Here is a 19,527-nt window from a genome sequence, read left to right as displayed (position 1 = left end):
CTCCACCGCAAGTCACTTAGTACATGGAGAGGAACGTTGAGAGGGTTTGCCGAACATTTGTGGGAATTGAACGAGACCTTGGAACAACCCCTGAGTGATGACGTAATGATATCAGCGATAAAAAGAAGAATGAGCTGGAGAATGCAAGAAACTGTATCCGGGAGCCTAATTAAAGATAGGGAGGCCTTGATGGAAATACTGGAACAGTTGGAATCTGTTCGATCACAGGAACACAATCAAGCTAATGATCAAAATCAAGAGGGAAGTAATGACCCAAGGAATCATTTTAATCATTCGTCTGATTATAGAGGAAGAGGTGGAGGGACCGGAAAACTGAACGACACTCCAGGTGAGGTCCAGTCAAGAGTGAGAGCTACAAGGACCCGAATAAACCTACTAAGATATATTTAGGGCATTTAGTTGTTGAACGGACATTTGAAAAAGGAAAATGTTTATTTACATTGTGTTTTCTGATGTATTATAATTAGAATTGCATATTTCATATCGACGATTACCTGAGAATGCGTATAAAACCTGTAACAACTAATTTGTAGTATAATAATTCATATTTCATGTGTTCAAGTAATAATTTTTGATTGTATGTTGTGTGTTTCATTCAATATTGGACTATAGAGGACTATTGCTGTTTGATATAAAAATTGTAATTTGGACACTGCCATGTTTATGAGATGTAATAACCTTTTGTAGAAATTATTGTGGAGGCAGCCCACTAGCGGAGTCGAGGGATTATTTTGGTGAATTGTAATTTCATTAATTATTTACACTGTGTGTTTTGTTCAAATGTAGCAATGTTTAATTCGCTTGCCGATTCTTTTACGCCTGTGGCTCCAAAGAAGTTTTCGAGGGCGGGGATGTAAGGGGTCCGTAGGCCCTTACTATAAGTTTGCACTCGGCACAGGTCGATAGGACAAACAATCGATAGCGTCGGGTTGCGAGAGCGAGTGTGAGTTGAAGTGTTCCGGGTTGCGGGCCGAGCCGTGCGGAGGCCGGTTGCTGTGATACAAGGTTTACCGACAAAGGGAGTGGCCATCGCCGCGGTTTAACCCCTTTGTGTTAGGATAATACGGGAAAGTGAAGAAGTTTAATTACGAGAGTGATCAGTGATATTGTTGTGCCGATATTTATTTGGTTTCGCGTCTACCGCGCAGGCATCATTTGGATTGCAGTGTTGGATTGCAGTGATTGTATTTAGCGTGTGACGATTGTGAATAACGAAGAAGCCTGTGCTGAGACTAGCCGTAATTAAACATGTATGACGAAGGCAGTGGCTGTCTCCTTTTTCTTGTGCTTTAGAGACGAATATAGGTTCTTGATTAATGAAGCTGTGTTGGCGTTCTTCTTGTCACCAAACATTTCATTATTACAGCATTGGAGAAGGACAAAATGGAATGTAACAACTCCGTAGCAGTCAAATCCGATTGCCAGCCCCATTAGGTACACAGTCACATTAATTAATTATTATTTGGGCTGCTATTCAGATCCCGATCGAGCGGGATACCATTAAAATCGGAGTGTTACAGTGGGCATGTCTCTTTGGTTTTTCATGTGAGTGCTACCACTGTATCTTAGAAGGAAAGACGTAATCGGCCAGATGTTAAAAAAACCGATCGTAACAACTACTGTATGTTACTGTCACCTGCGGTCTTGTTTCTACAGCTGCTCACAAGTATCCATGTTAAAAGCTATACCCGCTGTATGAATCGAGGTACGACATTAGCTCTGAATGAGGTGGATTTTTCCAGACAAATACCGTGACGGTGATCATAGGAATGTGTATTATTAGACCAACACGTAGCCCGCGATGCAACCTCATGATAAAATTATCTCATTTTGAAAGTGATTCGCCTAAGGAACGTGGCATGTAAGTGGTATTTGCGACTCCCTCGCACCGCCCCAGCTAGATAATTCTATAGTATTTGTAGCGCATTTTGTCTCGATACCGTATCAGAGGTTCTGTGATATTTCCACTGAGTTATAGGCGATGACTGATTGAGTAGGAACACAAACAGCAGCGTTATGCTATCCGCTAGAAATGATGTCCATGATTTGGAATCAGATGTTTCCATTCTAGCACATACCTGCATTAGATCCTATTATAATTCCTTTAATGATTACAGCCACTACTCAGTCATATTTCTGGCACTCCCATATCGCAAAACGAGACACCTTTTCCGAACCTAGCTGCTACAGTAAATTTCCAACATGGTTTTAGTCAGCCCCTATGCTTCATGCAACTGCTCCCATTTCTACAGCTGTCCACATGTGATCGTTCCAATTTAGGACAGAAGTGAGCAGAAGTCGGAGAATGCCATGTCCACCACCTCCTGCAACCCGTGTAGAAACAGAACAACCTGAGTTAGTGCAACAGGACCGGGTTTTGACAATTCGGTGGAAATGCGCGCATGTGGTATATTTTTAACTAGATACAGATACTACAGTCCGAAGCAGATCTGCGTCCATTCAAATCAACCAGCCCAACATGCTATCATCGTTATTCTCTACCCCCCAACAGAGAAAAAGTACGAACTATAAAAACTCCACTAACTTCATCTGATATCGTGATATAGAAGTCACCTAGCCACCAATGCTGGTGCAATGACGCGTAGCTGCAGTGCTGTCCAGCGAGGAGAAAGAGATTTTGCAATGCTCCCCAGAACAGCATTCCGAATGGAACGCCTCGTCCCTCAATGACTTTACACACCTCAAACTGCTGCAGCTACTGCTGCCTGTGTGGCACGATCCTATTAATATACAGCCACAGCAGAGGCCACTTTAAAGTTTGATCAGCTATAATCTAGGTGAATGATCGTATCCCACAGACTATACTGTAAGTACCAAGAGATGCTACCTCTGGTCCTGTTTAGTTGTTTGAAACATTGTTTTCTAACACACTTTTATATAATGCCATACATTCTGTTTTTTCTGCCATGACTTCGAGTCCTGTGTCAGGTTCTAAGCTGACATTAAGACGTTCTGATCCATGGCATTTTGCAGGAAACTAGATGTTGCATGATGTAAATCATGTTCTTATGGTGGATAGCATTACACACCACACGGCGGCTGATTTTAAATAAAAGACAGTTGCAATATAAGGAAACCGGAAGGGTTTGCTCACGTTTTGTAGAGTCTCCAAACTACAGTCCGAAGATGATACATGAGCTCTACATTTAGACTCGCTCTCACACTAATGGAATAGCTAATAACTCTACATTCCGTTTCGACTGATTCCTCATATTGCAGTAATATATGCGATCACTGTTTTGGTGCGATCCACCCCGGAAGGTATAGCCCAGCCGCCAAAACTCTCTCGCCAACTCAAACAAGTGATGTCAGTCAATCATGATGTGGTAACCAACAGCACGCCAATGCACAGATGGTATGGAAAAGACACCATCAATGTACTCTAATAATAAACACCACAATTGATAGTGCAAACAATTTTAACAATTTAACAGTAACTTCAATACCGACCAATGATGTGACAGCATGTTTCCCGAACTTCAGTATCATAGTTAAACCACCCCTTCTCTACTTTGAGAGCATCATTGAGAATGCAGATAGATGCGCCCATGCTGAGGAGCTTAGCACTCCTTATCGATGTATAGTAACAGATTTTAAAGTGTCGTGATGTAATAGCAGACAGTTAAGAAGAACAAGACACGAATGATTTTATATGCGATGGATCTCCAGACGGATGGCGTATGACGCATTTTTACGTAAATCAACCAAGCTATCAACTCTAAAGTATTGTTCTAGAGTCTAGGATCAGTACCTGGACGGTACTGGTAAGAGAGAACATAAACATACGCACTCCTATGGCTACAATGATCTGCACTTAAAATGGGCTATAATGTTAGATCACTTGTGTTTCCAACCTATCAGTCGTATGGAATGTAGCACTGTTAATACTGCAATGTAAAAAATAGATTTCAAGCGCAGGATGTACATCTTTCTTCCCCCTCCAGACCACCATCTTGGCTTACATCACAGGAGGGATGACAGCACCCTCTGGTGGCAGTACTGTGTACTAGGTCAGTTGGACTCTAGATCTCATGGTGGAGGAACTGCCTGCAAAATGAAGACTCATTGAGTCCTTTTCCCACGAATCCTTAGAAGTAGGTGGCAGTCAAGTGACTGAGGTCAGTAGAGGTAACCTTTCTTTTGCACCATTTTCTTAGCTTAGTAGAGATAGGTGAATTGACCTTTCTTTACCGCCAAAACTCAAACTTGGCGCTGGTTCCTAGGAGGAGGTGGCAGTTGGGTGACTTAAGTTAGTGGAAGTAGTTCAAGCGTCCTTACTTTCACGCCATTTTCTTAGCTTAGTACATAAACCCCAAGTGATTTATCTTCATGCCAAAATTAAAACTTGGCGCCAGTTCCTAGGAAGAGGTGGCGGTCTAATGACTGAAGTTAGTGGATGTAGCCCAAGTGACCTATCTTCCTGTGATTTTCTTAGGTTAGTAGAGATAACCATGGTGTGACACATTATCCTATTGGAATTTGAACTTTTCCACCATTTTTGTGGGGAAGTGGAGGGGAGGGGAGGGGGCATGGCACTTTCCGGCCAAAAGCTGCCATCTTGGATAATGGTACTTGCATCATCAGCTGACATCATGGTTGCCATATTGGATTATGTCATGCACTGTTTCCAAGTCTACATGCCGCCATCTTGGATGACGTCCCCGCCGCCATCTTGGATACATCTGGCAAAAATGCAAAGTGTGCCAGAACGAACACTGTCTCAATAATCCTCTAGCACAGTGGTTCCCAACCTAGGGGCTATAATCCTTTGAGGGGTAAAATGAAATTTTCTAAGGGATAAAAACTAAAAGGGTTTGTTTCTTGAAAGATATTTTCACTCTGCAGCAGAGTGTGCGCTGATATGAAAATTCCTGGCAGATTAAAACTGTGTATCAGACCAAGACTCGAACTCAGAACCTTCGTCTTTTGTGGGCAGGTGCTGTGCCGTCTGAGCTACCCAAGCATGACTCATGGTATGTCCTCACAGCTTCAATTCTGTCAGTACCTCGTTTCCTACCTTCCAAACTACACAGAAGCGCTTCTGCAAACCTTGCAGAACTAGCACTCCTGGAAGAAAGGATATTGTGGAAACATGGCTTAGCCACAGCCTGGGGGGATATTTCCAGATTGAGATTTTCACTCTGCAGTGGAGTGTGCGCTGATATTAATATTGCTGGCAAATTAAAACTATGTGCCGGACCGATACTCGAACTTGGGATCTTTGACTTTCGTGGGCAAGTGCAAGGTTCACAGAAGAGCTTCTGTGAAGTATGGAAGGTAGGAGACGAGGTAGTGGTAGAATTGAAGCTGTGAGGAGGCGTTGTGAGTCGTGCTTGGGTGGCTCAGATGGTAGGGCACTTGCCTGCGTAGTTGAAGTTCTGGAGTTCGAATCTCGGTCCGGAACACAGTTTTAATCTGCCAGGAAGTTTGAGGGATTGTTGTGTTTCCCACGAAATTAAATTATTTTTGAATGGTAATTTTGATTATGTAAGTTATCAATAATTACTTTTTCTTAATAATTACTTTTTCTCATTAACTTGCATTAATGTGTAACACTATGCGGTAGAAATTACATGTTACTCACATCCTCTGCTCCCTACATACATACACTACTGGCCATTAAAATTGCTACACCAAGACGAAACACAGATGATAAATGGGTATTCATTGGACAAATTTATTATACTAGAACTGACATGTGATTACATTTTCACGCAATTTGGGTGTAACCACCTCTGACCGTAATAACGGCCTTGATACTCCGGGGCATTGAGTCAAACAGAGCTTGGATGGCATGTACAGGTACAGCTGCCCATGCAGCTTCAATATGATACCACAGTTCATCAAGAGTAGTTAGTGACTGGCGTACTGCGACGAGCCAGTTGCTCGGCCACCATTGACCAGACGTTTCCAATTGGTGAGAGATCTGGAGAATGTGCTGACCAGGGCAGCAGTCGAACATTTTCTGTATCCAGAAAGGCCTGTACAGGACCTGCAACATGCGTTCGTGCATTATCCTGCTGAAATGTAGGGTTTCGCAGGGATCGAATGAAGGGTAGAGCCACGGGTCGTAACACATCTTAAATGTAACGTGCACTGTTCAAAGCGCCGTCAATGCGAACAAGAGGTGACCGAGACGTGTAACCAATGGCACCCCATACCATCGTGCTGGGTGATATACCAGCATGGCGATGACGAATACACGCTTCCAATGTGCGTCCACCGCGATGTCGCCAAACACGGATGCGACCATCATGATGCTGTAAACAGAACCTGGATTCATCCGAAATAATGTCGATATGCCATTCGTGCACCCAGGTTCGTCGTTGAGTACACCATCGCAGGCGCTCCTGTCTGTAATGCAGCGTCATGGGTAACCGCAGCCATGGTATCCGAGCTGATCGTCCATGCTGCTGCAAACGTCGTCGAACTGTTCGTGCAGATGGTTGTTGTCTCGCAAACGTACCCATCTGTTGACTAAGGGATCGAGACGTGGCTGCACGATCCGTTACAGCCATGCGGATAAGATGCCTGTCATCTCGACTGCTAGTGATACGAGGCCATTGGGATCCAGCACGGCGTTCTGTATTACCCTCATGAACCTACCGATTCCATATTCTGCTAACAGTCATTGGATCTCAACCAACGCGAGCAGCAGTGTCGCGATGCGATAAACCGCAATCGCGATAGGGCGACGTTTATCAAAGTCGGAAACGTGATGGTACGCATTTCCCCTCCTTACACGAGGCATCACAACAACGTGTCACCAGACAACGCCGGTCAACTGCTGTTTGAGTATGAGAAATCGGTTGGAAACTTTCCTCATGTCAGCGCGTTGTAGGTGTCGCCACCGGCGCCAACCTTGTGTGAATGCTCTGAAAAGCTAATCATTTGAATATCACAGCATCTTCTTCCTGTCGGTTAAATTTCGCGTCTGTAGCACGTCATCTTCGTGGTGTAGCAATTTTAATGGCCAGTAGCGTACTTCGTGCTTTCTACCATACATCTATGACGGAAAGCTGTTCTGAATGACAACTGTTTTCCTACACCATATTAGGCACAGTGACGTGTTTGTGGTTTTCACATATTATTATCGAGCCCTGTATCTCTAAAAGAATTATCTCTAAACCAACTAAAATGTATTCCGAAAGCATCGATCATGCAAAACACAACTCGCGCTTTTCTCACATGATTTCCTGAAAGCCTTGGATCAAGGCAGTACGTCTTTGCTTCTGACAAGCATTTTGACCAGTAACATACCAACACTTACTAATTAATATCATATGGGCTATCACGCGAAATGTGTGGCTGGATTGAGAATTTCTTGGTTAGGACGCAGCCCGTCACCTTCGATGGAGACTGTCCTGCAGACAGTCGGGAGTGTCCTAAGGAAGACTCAGGATCCGCCCCATTCGTGCTGTTTATTAACGATCTGCCACATAATATCAACAGAAACGCATTTTTTGTACGTGATGCCGTTACCTGTAACGAAGTACTTACTGAAATGTTTGGGTAAATATCCAAACAGATTTTGAAAAGATTTCATGTGTCTATAAAATCAGTGATACACAACAGGAATTGTTGAACATCTAATACCTGAATGTAACAATTTGTTTCGATATGAACTGGAATAATTACCTAAGTTGAGCTGTACGTAACGCAGGTGATAGACTACGGTTCACTTATAGGTTATTTGGAAAATTCAGTCACTCTACAAAGCGCTGCATATCGTGGTTCTTTATTCCTTGGATATGTATCGATGCCTTGTTACATACTGCTTCTCATATTTTTACGTCTGTGAAATATCTATATTGACTACGTACGGACCACAGTTCATGTTTCATTACCGTTTAGTTGGAATATTAAAGCGGTCCCTATTTACCGTATCTTCGTCAATATCGCCTCCAGTTTATTTCCTGTTGCACGCAGTTTCTGCCCGCGACGCTCCTCCAGAGCGACCCTCCAGTCTGTTCTTGTTGGCGTCCATGGCAAGCGGCTGTTCGACGGCGGACAGAGTGAAGACTTAAGTACAGTGTTCGGCTTTGCTTCCTTTTTCTCTCGTCTTTCCCTTCTGAAAATTACATTTTTAGGACCGTTTGATTATTAGGCCTCTCCTCCTTTTTCTAGTCCCACCCAACATGCTATGATTTGGAGACTTTTCACTCACTGATCCGACCCTGTGTTCTGCGTGACCATATATAATAAGTGGGTAGCCTTGTTTCCTAGTCTGTTTATCTGGTTTTTTCATATGCGTTATATTGTACGACCTAGGAGTATGGGAATAGCTATTATGGACGCTATGATAATAGTAAAATAGCTACAGGTATTTTTCATGAAGCGTTTCGAAAATATCATCATCAGATTCAATTAATGGAATTCAATTTGATGATGATATTTTCAAAACGCGTCATTAAAAATAGTGGTCACGAAAATACCTGTGGCTATTAGACTATTATCATAGAGTCCACAATAGCTATACCCATACTCCTATCTAGCATCAACATGGGCGAACACTTCAACGCGATTTTACATCACAAATGCTTGTTATATTATCTCCCCCCCCCTACTCCTTCTGTGTATTACAGTTTTATGTACACCTGAAGAAGAGATTACAATATCCTGAAATGGGACGTGAATTGAATAAATCATAACTACAAATTCTATTAATGACTCTACAAATGGGATGGCATACAAACCAGTCTTGTGAGACGCCGTGGGCTCAACAGTGTGGAAATGATAACAAACAGGTGATTTCGAACGTATACAAACAAGTGGGTTACAGGTTTGTTTGATCTAGAGGTAATTGTAACGGAAATGGTGAAAAATGTAAACTGACATGAAGAAAGACGCTTGAAGATGGACATCGTCTATCCCACGAGATCCAGCTTACAAGGGACGCTCAATAAGTAATGCAGCACGTCTTTTTCTGGAAGCAGATTGGTTATGTTCAGGATTCCAATATACCGTAGTATTTCCCACTCTTTTAGCTACAGAACCCTATTTTTCAAAATAATCTCCATTCAATGCGATGGCCTTACGCCATCTTACTGGGAGCCCCTGTATGCCCACATGGTACCACTCTACTCGTCGACGTCGGATACATCAATAAACTCCACGCCATCCGCCTATTGCTTCCCGCTGAGTGCATCCTTCATTAGGCAAAACAGATGGATGCCGGAAGGTGCGAGATCAGGGCTGCAGAGTGGATGAGGAACAACAGACCAACGAACCCAGATTTCATAGTACGAGACGATTTTCGACAAAAAATGTTGCGATCAGACTCGTAACGCGCAAGCAAATCCCAACGGACGTCCTTCGTTGCTCTTTATGGTCTTCTGTTAAGTGTCGAGGAACCCAACGGACACACACCTTAGTGTATCCCAATCGATGGACGATTGTACCAGCACTATCAACAGAGATGTCTAGTTGCGTTGTGTTTGGTTGTGACCCGTCGACCACCTTTAATGAGAGTGTCCGCACGTTCCACCATTGCAGAAGTCACAGCTGTGTGTGGCCAACCAGCACGCGGGAGAACGAGCAGGCTTCCACGACAGTGTTGCTATGATGACAGATGACTCGACCAACGACTCGACGTGATTTTGTTCACTGCCAGGTCTCCGTAGACATTCTGCAAGCATCTGTCAATATCTGCGATGCTCTGGTTTTCCGCCAAAACAAACTCAATGACAGTTGTCTGCTCGGAACGCAACTTCGTTAGAAACGCCATTTTAAAGTCTACATACTGCGCTGCCACCTATCGGAACTTCTTGAAACTTTAGGGGTTTGAAGCGGGAATATTTCACCATGTTCCACAGCAACTTCCGCATTTTTTCAACCTAAATTGGTGGAGAAAAAAGTGTGTTGCATTACTTATTGAATGCCCCTCGTAATAAGATTCAAGAGTCAGTGTGAGGAGTTTAGGAATATACTGCAGCTCTATACGCTGTCTCCCTTAAAGACAAGACAAAACAAGGTTAGACTAATTACAGTGCAGACAGATTAGATTAGATTAGTACTTGTTCCACAGATCATGAATACGACACTTCGTAATGATGTGGAACGTGTAAAGTTACTAAAAGTTGTCTATACAAGATATTACATTACACAATATATTACATGATACTTAATATTTTTAATTTTTTGTGGGGGTTGGGGAAATTACCCACTTACTATATCGAAAAATTCGTCTAATGAGTAGAAGGAGTTGCCATTAAGAAATTCTTTTAATTTCCTTTTAAATGCTATATGGCTATCTGTCAGACTTTTGATGCTATTTGGTAAGTGACCAAAGACTTTCGTGGCAGCATAATTTACCCCCTTCTGAGCCAAAGTTAGATTTAACCTTGAGTAGTGAAGATCATCCTTTCTCCTAGTGTTGTAGCCATGTACACTGCTATTTCTTTTGAATGAATTCGGGTTGTTAATAACAAATTTCGTAAGAGAATATATATATATATATATATATATATATATATATATATATATATATATAGTGAGGCTACAGTGAAGATCTCTAGCTCTTTAAATAAGTGTCTGCAGGATGATCTTGGATGAGCTCCAGCAACTATTCTGATTACACGCTTTTGTGCAATGAACACTCTTTTACTCAATGATGAGTTACCACAGAATATGATGCCATAAGAAAGCAGAGAATGAAAATAGGCATGGTAAGCTAATTTAGTGAGATGTATATCACCAAAATTTGCAATGACCCTAATAGCATAAGTAGCTGAACTCAAACGTTTCAGCAGATCCTCAGTGTGTTTTTTTCCAGTTCAATCCTTCATCAATGCATACACCTAGAAATTTTGAATATTCTACCTTACGTACCGATTTCTGATATATATTAATGGTGTCATTCCATTTACTGTGTGGAACTGTATATACTGTGTTTTGTCAAAGTTTAATGAGAGCCCATTTGCAGAGAACCACTAATGATTTTTGAAAAACATCGTTTACAATTTCGCCAGTTAATTCTTGTCTGTTGGGTGTAATAGCTATACTTGTATTATCGGCAAAAAGTACCAGCTTTGCATCTTCGTGAATATAGAATGGCAAGTCATTAATATAATATATTAAGAACATCAGAGGACCCAAGACCGAACCTTGTGGCACCCAATTCTTGATTGTTCCCCAGTATGAGAAATCACTAGTTTTTTGGATATTATGTGAACTGCTTATTTCACCTTTCTGCACTCTTCCAGTTAGGTATGATTTAAACCATTTGAGCACTGTCCCATTCATACCACAGTACTTTAGCTTATATAAGTATTCCATGATTTACACAATCAAAAGCCTTTGATAGATCACAAAAAATCCCAATGGGTGACTTCCGGTTACTCAGAGCATTTAATATTTCATTATTGAAAGTATATATAGCATTTCCCATTGAAAAACTCTTCTGGAAATCAAAATGACATTTTGTTAAAACTTTATTTTTACAAAGGTGTGAAGCTACTCTACAATACATTACTTTTTCAAGAATTTTGGATAATGCAGTCAGAAGAGAGATTGGGAGGTAGTTGTTAGCATCAGATGTATCCCCTTTTTTATGCAGTGGTTTAACAATGGCATACTTCAGTTTATCTGGGAAAATACCTTGCTTCAGAGAGCTATTACATATGTGGCTAAGAATCCCACTTATTTCTTGGGAACAAGCTTTAATTATCCTGCTGGAAATGCCATCAATTCCATGTGAGCTTTTATTCTTGAGAGAGTTTATCATCTTCCTAATTTCAGAAGAAGAGGTAGATGGAATTTCAGTTGTATCAAATGGTGTGGGTAAGGCCTCTTCCGTTAACTGCCTTGCTTCTTCTAATGAACATTTAGATCCTATTTTCTCTAAGAGTCACTGAAGCAGTCATTCTTCCCGTGGTCTAAAGAAACCCTAATATTTGGTGAGTTGAGAAGTACCATCAGACATTCACCTCATACTGGTTTGTGGAGTATGGATACTGAGATGGATGAAGGTCACAGTTACGTGTCATTTCTCCACCCAGCTTATTCTTCAAATTTCTTCCCATATGACTTATCTATTTCAACCTAAACATCTGAAAGGAACATTCGTTGAATGATGAGATTTTCATGCTGTAAACAACCATTATGCAAAGTTGGAAACAAATTTCCTATCCGACGGTTCATAAGGCATGTTCTCATAAGGCGTCCTGTAGGAATGAAACTTTTTCTTTCCTGGACGCAGAAATAACGAACTATGTTCTCCACAGTTACTACAACTTCTCTACAGTTACTACAACTTATTGGAAGAGAACATGAGCTTAAGCAAAAGTTTTTGCTGTGGTTGTGTGATTCATACCTATGTAAACCTGTCACAAATATCAGTTGGCTTGTTCGTCGTAGAAAATACTTACAAGAAGCTTCGGATCATCCATGTCAAAGTTGAACGTTAAATTTCCCTGGTACACTATATCGCCATTGTTGAGCTGCACAAGATGAACGTTACATTTGAGTAAATCTTTATATTCTGCATCGTCACAGTCTGCCAGAGACTCCAAATCCATAGCATACGGGCCCTGAAAAGAAACATTCAAGATAACTGAGGTCAGATAGATAGTGGAATCTATCAGAATGAGTGTGACTGAAGCAGAAATGGGAAAAACTGTTCTTATCAGAGATTGGATCAGAACTTGTCACTCACTGGAATGAACTAGTTCTTTTTCATGACTCACTACTCACCATTCACTCACAAAAATAAGTAAAAGAAAGGCACATTTCCTTTTTAATTCAGGTCACTAAACCATAATTTTTATCTGATTTGGTCCTATTTTAAAAGAACATATAAAGAGGAGCAATAATTTTGTGTTATGTCCTTAGTAATTTTCAGATACAAAAATTTTAATTTTGTCTACTGCAAAAGTTATAAATATTATAACCGAATCCTAAATATTTTTTAGCAATTGGAAAAATTTTAAGAATGAAGACTGATTCTTGTTATATTTTGATTTTTTCTAGAAAAAACAATATAAGAATTGAAGAGTATCTGCAGTCATCATTTGCAGTCAGTATACCTTATATATTCCCATAAAAGAAAAATTATTCGGTATTATCATTTACTAATAAAATTTGGCACGTTTTAGTTGATGTGAGTCTGTTTCTCTTCTCAGTGCATATTTGTCCCGATTTTGAAAATATTCGTTCATTGGTAACTGATGTTGCTGTGATATATAATACTTTTAGAAGCAATTTTTTTGTTTCCCACCAGTATAAGGGATCGCTGTTTCTAGGCAAATATTCCTTCACTAAATATTTGTCCAATTCGACAATTGCTGCATTTTCCGGGTTGTGACTTGCTAGAAGTTCATTAATAGTTTCATTGAATTCCTAACAGATTGAACAAGTCTCATGTGTAACGATGGTAACTGGTTGCGACACGAGCTCTGTTTTTTCTTATTGAACATCCAACGCTTTCATTTTTGCAACAACCTTCATGTAGCAGTCCTGAGATGTTTTGTCTTCTGAAAATCCTCGCCTTTGAATCGGGGGTCCAGTAATGTTACCTGACTAATAATTATGTTGTTGGAGACACCAAACCACTCTGATAACCCTTTAAGCAAATTATCAAGAAGTGACTGTTTCTTGAGGATATTCTTTATTTTCTTTAAACGGTTTTAGTTGCCATTCCATTAATCCTGGTAAGATTTTCATTATTGAAAGTGAGACTTTTCTGTGAGGACACCTCTTCGGTTAAGTCATCAAAAACTTTCAAAATCTGTAAAGCCTGTTGCATTATCTCCCAGTATGCATCTTTTATGTTTAAGGTGATCGATTTTCCTCTAAAAGTCGAGGTAAGGAGTTACGGGATCTTTATTTAAAGTAAATCTTTTTCAACATTTCGTAAGTAGTTCCATCTCGTTGGGACATCTTGCTTTGATTCATTCGGTCTGTTTTTTAAATTTTCTTGCACTTCAGCTTGTTTTCTTAAAGCAAGGGGGTTTCTCATTAAGAAACACAACAACTCATTTGAACTCATCAACTGTTTTCTGTATGGACTTCTGAATTGCGTGTTGTGCAGTGGGGTTTAAAGAATGTGTAAAGCATGGGATGCGTCGAAGTTTTAAAAGCCTGGAAGTTAATTTCGTATTTGACGCATTTTCTATTATTATGGAAGTGATTTTAAAATTTATATTGTGTTTAGGATAACAGATTTTCCCCAGTTTGAGACGTTTTCTGCGCTCTGTCTGTCTTCGAATTGTGAGCACTCTAAAAGGTGTGACTTTAGTTCACTCTTCTCAAACTAATGTTGCTTACACTCGTCCACGCACCAGACGTACGGCAGACTGCCTTTTAGATGACGGAAAAAATTTTAATTTTTACTGCAAATCGTTTTTAAAAGCTGTACATCTAATGGCATGCATTTACTTAATGTGAACAGCTTTATAATGTTCAAAAAATTACTTATTGGTTGTTGTAAATGGAAAGCAGTTAAGAGTGAGGGCACCACAAACAGATAAATCAGGACTTTGTCCAGAATCTGACGAGACTGATGGGCTGGATAGCGCTTGAGACTCAGTTTGCTTTTTTGGGAGGATATCTTCACCCGAGGTGGAAACAGACATCGGTGAGGACAGTTCACGAGAAATGATTTCTCGAATTTCTGCATCGGCTGATGGCTATCTTGATGGGCTTCCTGACTCACATCGTTCCAGATGTACTGTGGGACACACAGCCATGACAATTATCTGCTGACAGTAGCGGAATTTTTTCTTCCATTTTGGTAAAATGGTACCGAACATCCCTCTTAAATCTTCTATGCGAAGGCAATGTGGGTAACATATTGTTGTCCAGCATTGAAAGTACACTGCTAAAATTAAAACATTTCTTATTAACATAGCCATCTGACATTGTAAAAGCTTAAAGTGAGAACATATATAATGCAGCACATTCTGTAATCAGAAGTTAAGAAGTAGGATGTAGGAAGTTGTGATCTGTGGAACCTAGAGCGACAATCGTGAAGTTTGTATTATATACGAAAATGTCTGAAACAGTCAGAGTGATTAAGAAATTCGCGAAGACAAGCCTGACAATATGCAAGGATTTCACTGCTGAAAGATAAAAATTTTGAATAATGTAATATCCGAATTTGGGCTACATAGTGTGTGAACAAGAAATGTCAGGATAATGGTGCGGATAAAGGCTGAAAAAAAAAGCAGTGCAAATGAACTCTAAAGTCTGTGCTTTAGGAGGTACGAATTTTTCTACTCAAGCAGCCACAATTTCTATCAGCTTGTTTGTATTGTAACTGTAGAACATGGTTGGCAGTCACTTTCAACTCATTTCGACGAACTCCGCCATATATTTCAGAATATCGACATCAATGTCTTTCTTCTAACGAACTTGCACACCAGGCTCAAGCCAAGCGAGCTCTCCAGTTCCCTTAATACATAGACTCCACTGCCCTATGACTTCACAGAAGTAACAGATGAGGAGGTGGAGTAGTGGCATACGAACACTTTGACTTATTACCGACCATACTACTCACACCCAATACTAATGAAGACAAACAAGACACATGTAAGTTCGTAAATATCAAATAACAAAACTCTACAATCTGGTGAGCAAGATGTATGAGACTGGCGAAATTCCCTCAGACTTCAAGAAGAAAATAGTAATTCCAATCTCAAAAAAGCAGATGTTGACAGATGTGAAAATTACCGAACTATCAGTTTAATAAGTCACAGCTACAAAATACTAACGCGAATTCTTTACAGACGAATGGAAAAACTGGTAGAAGCTGACCTCAGGGAAGATCAGTTTGGATTCCGTAAAAATGTTGGAACACGTGAGGCAATACTGACCCTACGACTTATCTTAGAAGAAAGATTAAGGAAAGGCAAACCTACGTTTCTAGCATTTGTAGACTTAGAGAAAGGTTTTGACAATGTTGACTGGAATACTCTCTTTCAAGGTGGCAGGGGTAAAATACAGGGAGCGAAAGGCTATTTACAATTTGTACAAGCCTCTCCCCGATGCTATTCAATCTGTATATTGAGCAAGCAGTAAAGGAAACAAAAGAAAAGTTCGGAGTGGGTATTAAAATCCATGGAGAAGAAATAAAAAACAGATGACATTGTAACTCTGTCAGAGACAGCAAAGGACTTGGAAGAGCAGTTGAACGGAATGGACAGTGTCTTGAAAGGAGGATATAAGATGAACATCAACAAAAGCAAAACGAGGATAATAGAATGTAGTCGAATTAAATCGGGCGATGCTGAGGGTATTGGATTAGGAAATGAGACGCTTAAAGTAGTAAAGGAGTTTTGCTACTTGGGGAGCAAAATAACTGATGATGGTCGAAGTAGAGAGGATATAAAATGTAGACTGGCAACGGCAAGGAAAGCGTTTCTGAAGAAGAGAAATTTGTTAACATCGAGTATTGATTTAAGTGTCAGGAAGTCGTTTCTGAAAGTATTTGTATGGAGTGTAGCCATGTATGGAAGAGAAACATGGACGATAGATAGTTTAGACAAGAAGAGAATAGCAGCTTTTGAAATGAGGTGCTACAGAAGAATGCTGAAGATTAGATGGGTAGATCACATAACTAATGAGGAGGTATTGAATAGAATTGGGGAGAAGAGCAGTTTGTGGTACAACTTGACAAGAAGAAGGGACCGGTTGGTAGGACATGTTCTGAGGCATCAAGGGATCACAAATTTAGTATTGGAGGGCAGTGTGGAGGGTAACAATCATAGAGGGAGACCAAGAGATGAATACACTAAGCAGATTCAGAAGGATGTAGGTTGCAGAGGTACTGGGAGATGAAGAAGCTTGCACAGGATAGAGTAGCATGGAGAGCTGCATAAAACCAGTCTCAGGACTGAAGATCGCAACAACAACAAATATCAAATGCCTTTAAAAAATTCCTGATGTGAGTCATCTACAGACCTCTGAAAGTAGGCGGGATAGCCTGTTTCAAAACTGACCTTTCAACATTCGATTCGACTTTGGATCATACAACTAATGCTAGGAACACTAACATAAATATTCTGCCCTTAGTGTGAAATTGAAGAGTGTAGTTTCTTCTTCAAATGCAACAATATTTTTGCTTGCATCTGCCCATAATGCAGCCTATAGTCAGGCCCCGATACATATATTTGCTACGAAATCCACAAGTAAAGAAATTCGTACCTGGAATATCAGCTCACAGCATCATTATCAAACTAACTCTGTTACATAAAAATACTCTCCCCAAAGACTGGAAACCTGACGGGAAAACCTGCACCTTGGTTAACGGAAGAGCAAAAACAGTCCACGAATGTCGGAGACACTGCACGTTGGACTCATAAACTACCTACAACCCCTGAAAATAAAATTGATTACATGCAGAAAGCAAACAGAATCTGTCATGCTGAGAGAAACGATAACTAAGACATGTCAGTTCATTAATCTAAAACATAAATACCAAATGCTCTGTGGAAAAGCTTGTACGATCTAGGCAAAATAGAAGCCGCAGCTGATCCCATTGTCCCAACCTAGGAACTAAACCAGTACTTGACTTTAGCGATAACCCTCATTTAACCGTAAACAAAACATAAACTTACTGATTATTTCGGAGAGATAAATGGTGGTAGTTGCGAAAAATTCTTTGTTGAGTTGACAACGCCGTCGAAAAATCCTTCAGCTCTCCATTTATTGTACAGGACGTCGTTGCAGTCCAAATACTCATGCTTATTGTTTATCCACTACCACTCATCATACTACTGCTCTATAGACCTTGAAGCTCCTCTCTAGACCTTGAAGCTCTTTCCTGGACAATACAGTAGAAACACTCGTTCCCATCAGAACACAAGCATTAGGGATCCGATTGCTAGGAAGAGTGGCTGGATACATTGTCTGAGGGGAGAGTGAATATATACATCAGAAAAGAACTGAGAGAGAAAAACTTAAATGAGCAAACTAAAGAATACATAAACAAGTGGAAGGATTACGTCAAAAGACAGGAAGACAACTGATTACCAAAATTGGTGATATTATTGCCCAGTGGGCAGAAGATATTTAGGAAGCCAAAGGAAAATCAACAATTTCAGCCAAGACGGCGTAACAGTCAAATGCCTACTTCATGCAGAGAGAAGAGGAAGAAGAGATATCATATTAAAAATATTATGATTTTTTAAGTAACTGTGATTTTAATAAGTTTTGTAATTACATATAAAACTCTGGTCTTATGTAAGAGGACTCCTGAAGGCATTAATCTGTTCAAGTTAAATGAATAAATAAAAAATTAAACATAGTATACAGGTTGTCCAAGGATGAATGGTCACTATTCAGGGACATGACAGGGAAGATCATTTAAAGCAAAAAACTTCATATGGACATATGCACTCTTCTGAATGGTTTCTGAGATAGAATATATTTAATGTGCATTGTTGCTTATTTTCTTTATCATTCAGAACATTGTCATTGTTTACAATGTACCATAGTAGTGTAGACAAATTCGAGACGAATAATTTGATATAGGACACCACCTCAACTAGCTTACCTACTCCTCAATGCATGCGCGTTGCGCAAGAATTTCCATATTCTCTTTTTTCAAGCAACCCAAAAGTCCTTGAGGAAAAGTAAATAAGACACTTTTAAGGGAAATTTAATGTAGTTTTCTTTTGTACTGCGACAAGTTTTCGCTAGTGGCAGCGGATTTCGTGTTATTCAAGAAAAAACATACAAAAGTAACTTTAAACATGTTTCGTCCCAGAAACCATTTAACCAGGACATAAATCCATATTTGCTTTTTTGCTTCAAACGATCGTGCCTGTCATATCTCTGAACGTTGACCATACCTCCTGAGACAAACTGTATACATGGACAATGATGTATGTTAAAGTAACCATTACACTTAGTATCCTATCAACCCAAAATAATTAAAAGGTGCATGAAGGCTATCGACACAGCAACAAAAGCGACTATAAATGCAACGTACATAGGAGAAGACATAACAGTATACCAAACGAGGATACTCACAACAAGAAAGCACAAGAGCAACAACACAAGAAGATGACGATTAGAACAGATCAAAGAAGAATACAAAGATTTAAGAGCTGAACTGAGATGGAGACATGCTCAGTAAAGAAAGCGAGTTGCAAACTGTTTTACCGCGCCAAGAGCGCATTTTGAAATCAAATGAGCTACCATTCATTTTTTCTGAATCATCCATTATCCACTATTTAGAAAGATCTGGCTCTTTGAAACTGTTCAGTAGCGGAGTGCCCAACTATAGACTGAAGACAATCTCTATATGCATGCACCATCAAAAACGTAGCAAGCAGGAGTCTTACTTCTTTTCTGTAAGTTAAAAAGTGATAAGCGAACGTATAAGCTTGTAGCACAGAAAGCAGTCTCTAAATATTTATATATTAGCTATCATTATAACATCGCTGTTTTCGGGTATTACACCACTTCATATGTTTTTCCTTACTAATTTGACTTTTAAATGATCGGTTTTTAAATAACTGTAAGGACCACTTCCTCTTTGTT

At 40.0% G+C, this 19,527-nt stretch overlaps 1 protein-coding gene across 1 annotated transcript in view; it reads right to left on the bottom strand.

Annotated features, from left to right (window-relative positions):
• The window catches only part of LOC126234618 (uncharacterized), a 145,508-nt gene that overhangs the window by 95,747 nt on the left and 30,234 nt on the right, over positions 1–19,527 (bottom strand). Inside the window, exon 2 of the mRNA XM_049943344.1 lies at positions 12,411–12,572. Coding sequence (XP_049799301.1) covers positions 12,411–12,572 — 162 coding nt within the window. The remainder of the gene's footprint in view (positions 1–12,410; positions 12,573–19,527) is intronic.

This window comes from Schistocerca nitens, chromosome 2, assembly GCF_023898315.1.
Source record: "Schistocerca nitens isolate TAMUIC-IGC-003100 chromosome 2, iqSchNite1.1, whole genome shotgun sequence".
Taxonomy (NCBI): domain Eukaryota; kingdom Metazoa; phylum Arthropoda; class Insecta; order Orthoptera; family Acrididae; genus Schistocerca; species Schistocerca nitens.
Note: the sequence above shows the minus strand (reverse complement) of the source record. Positions and strands in the feature narration are given on the sequence as shown.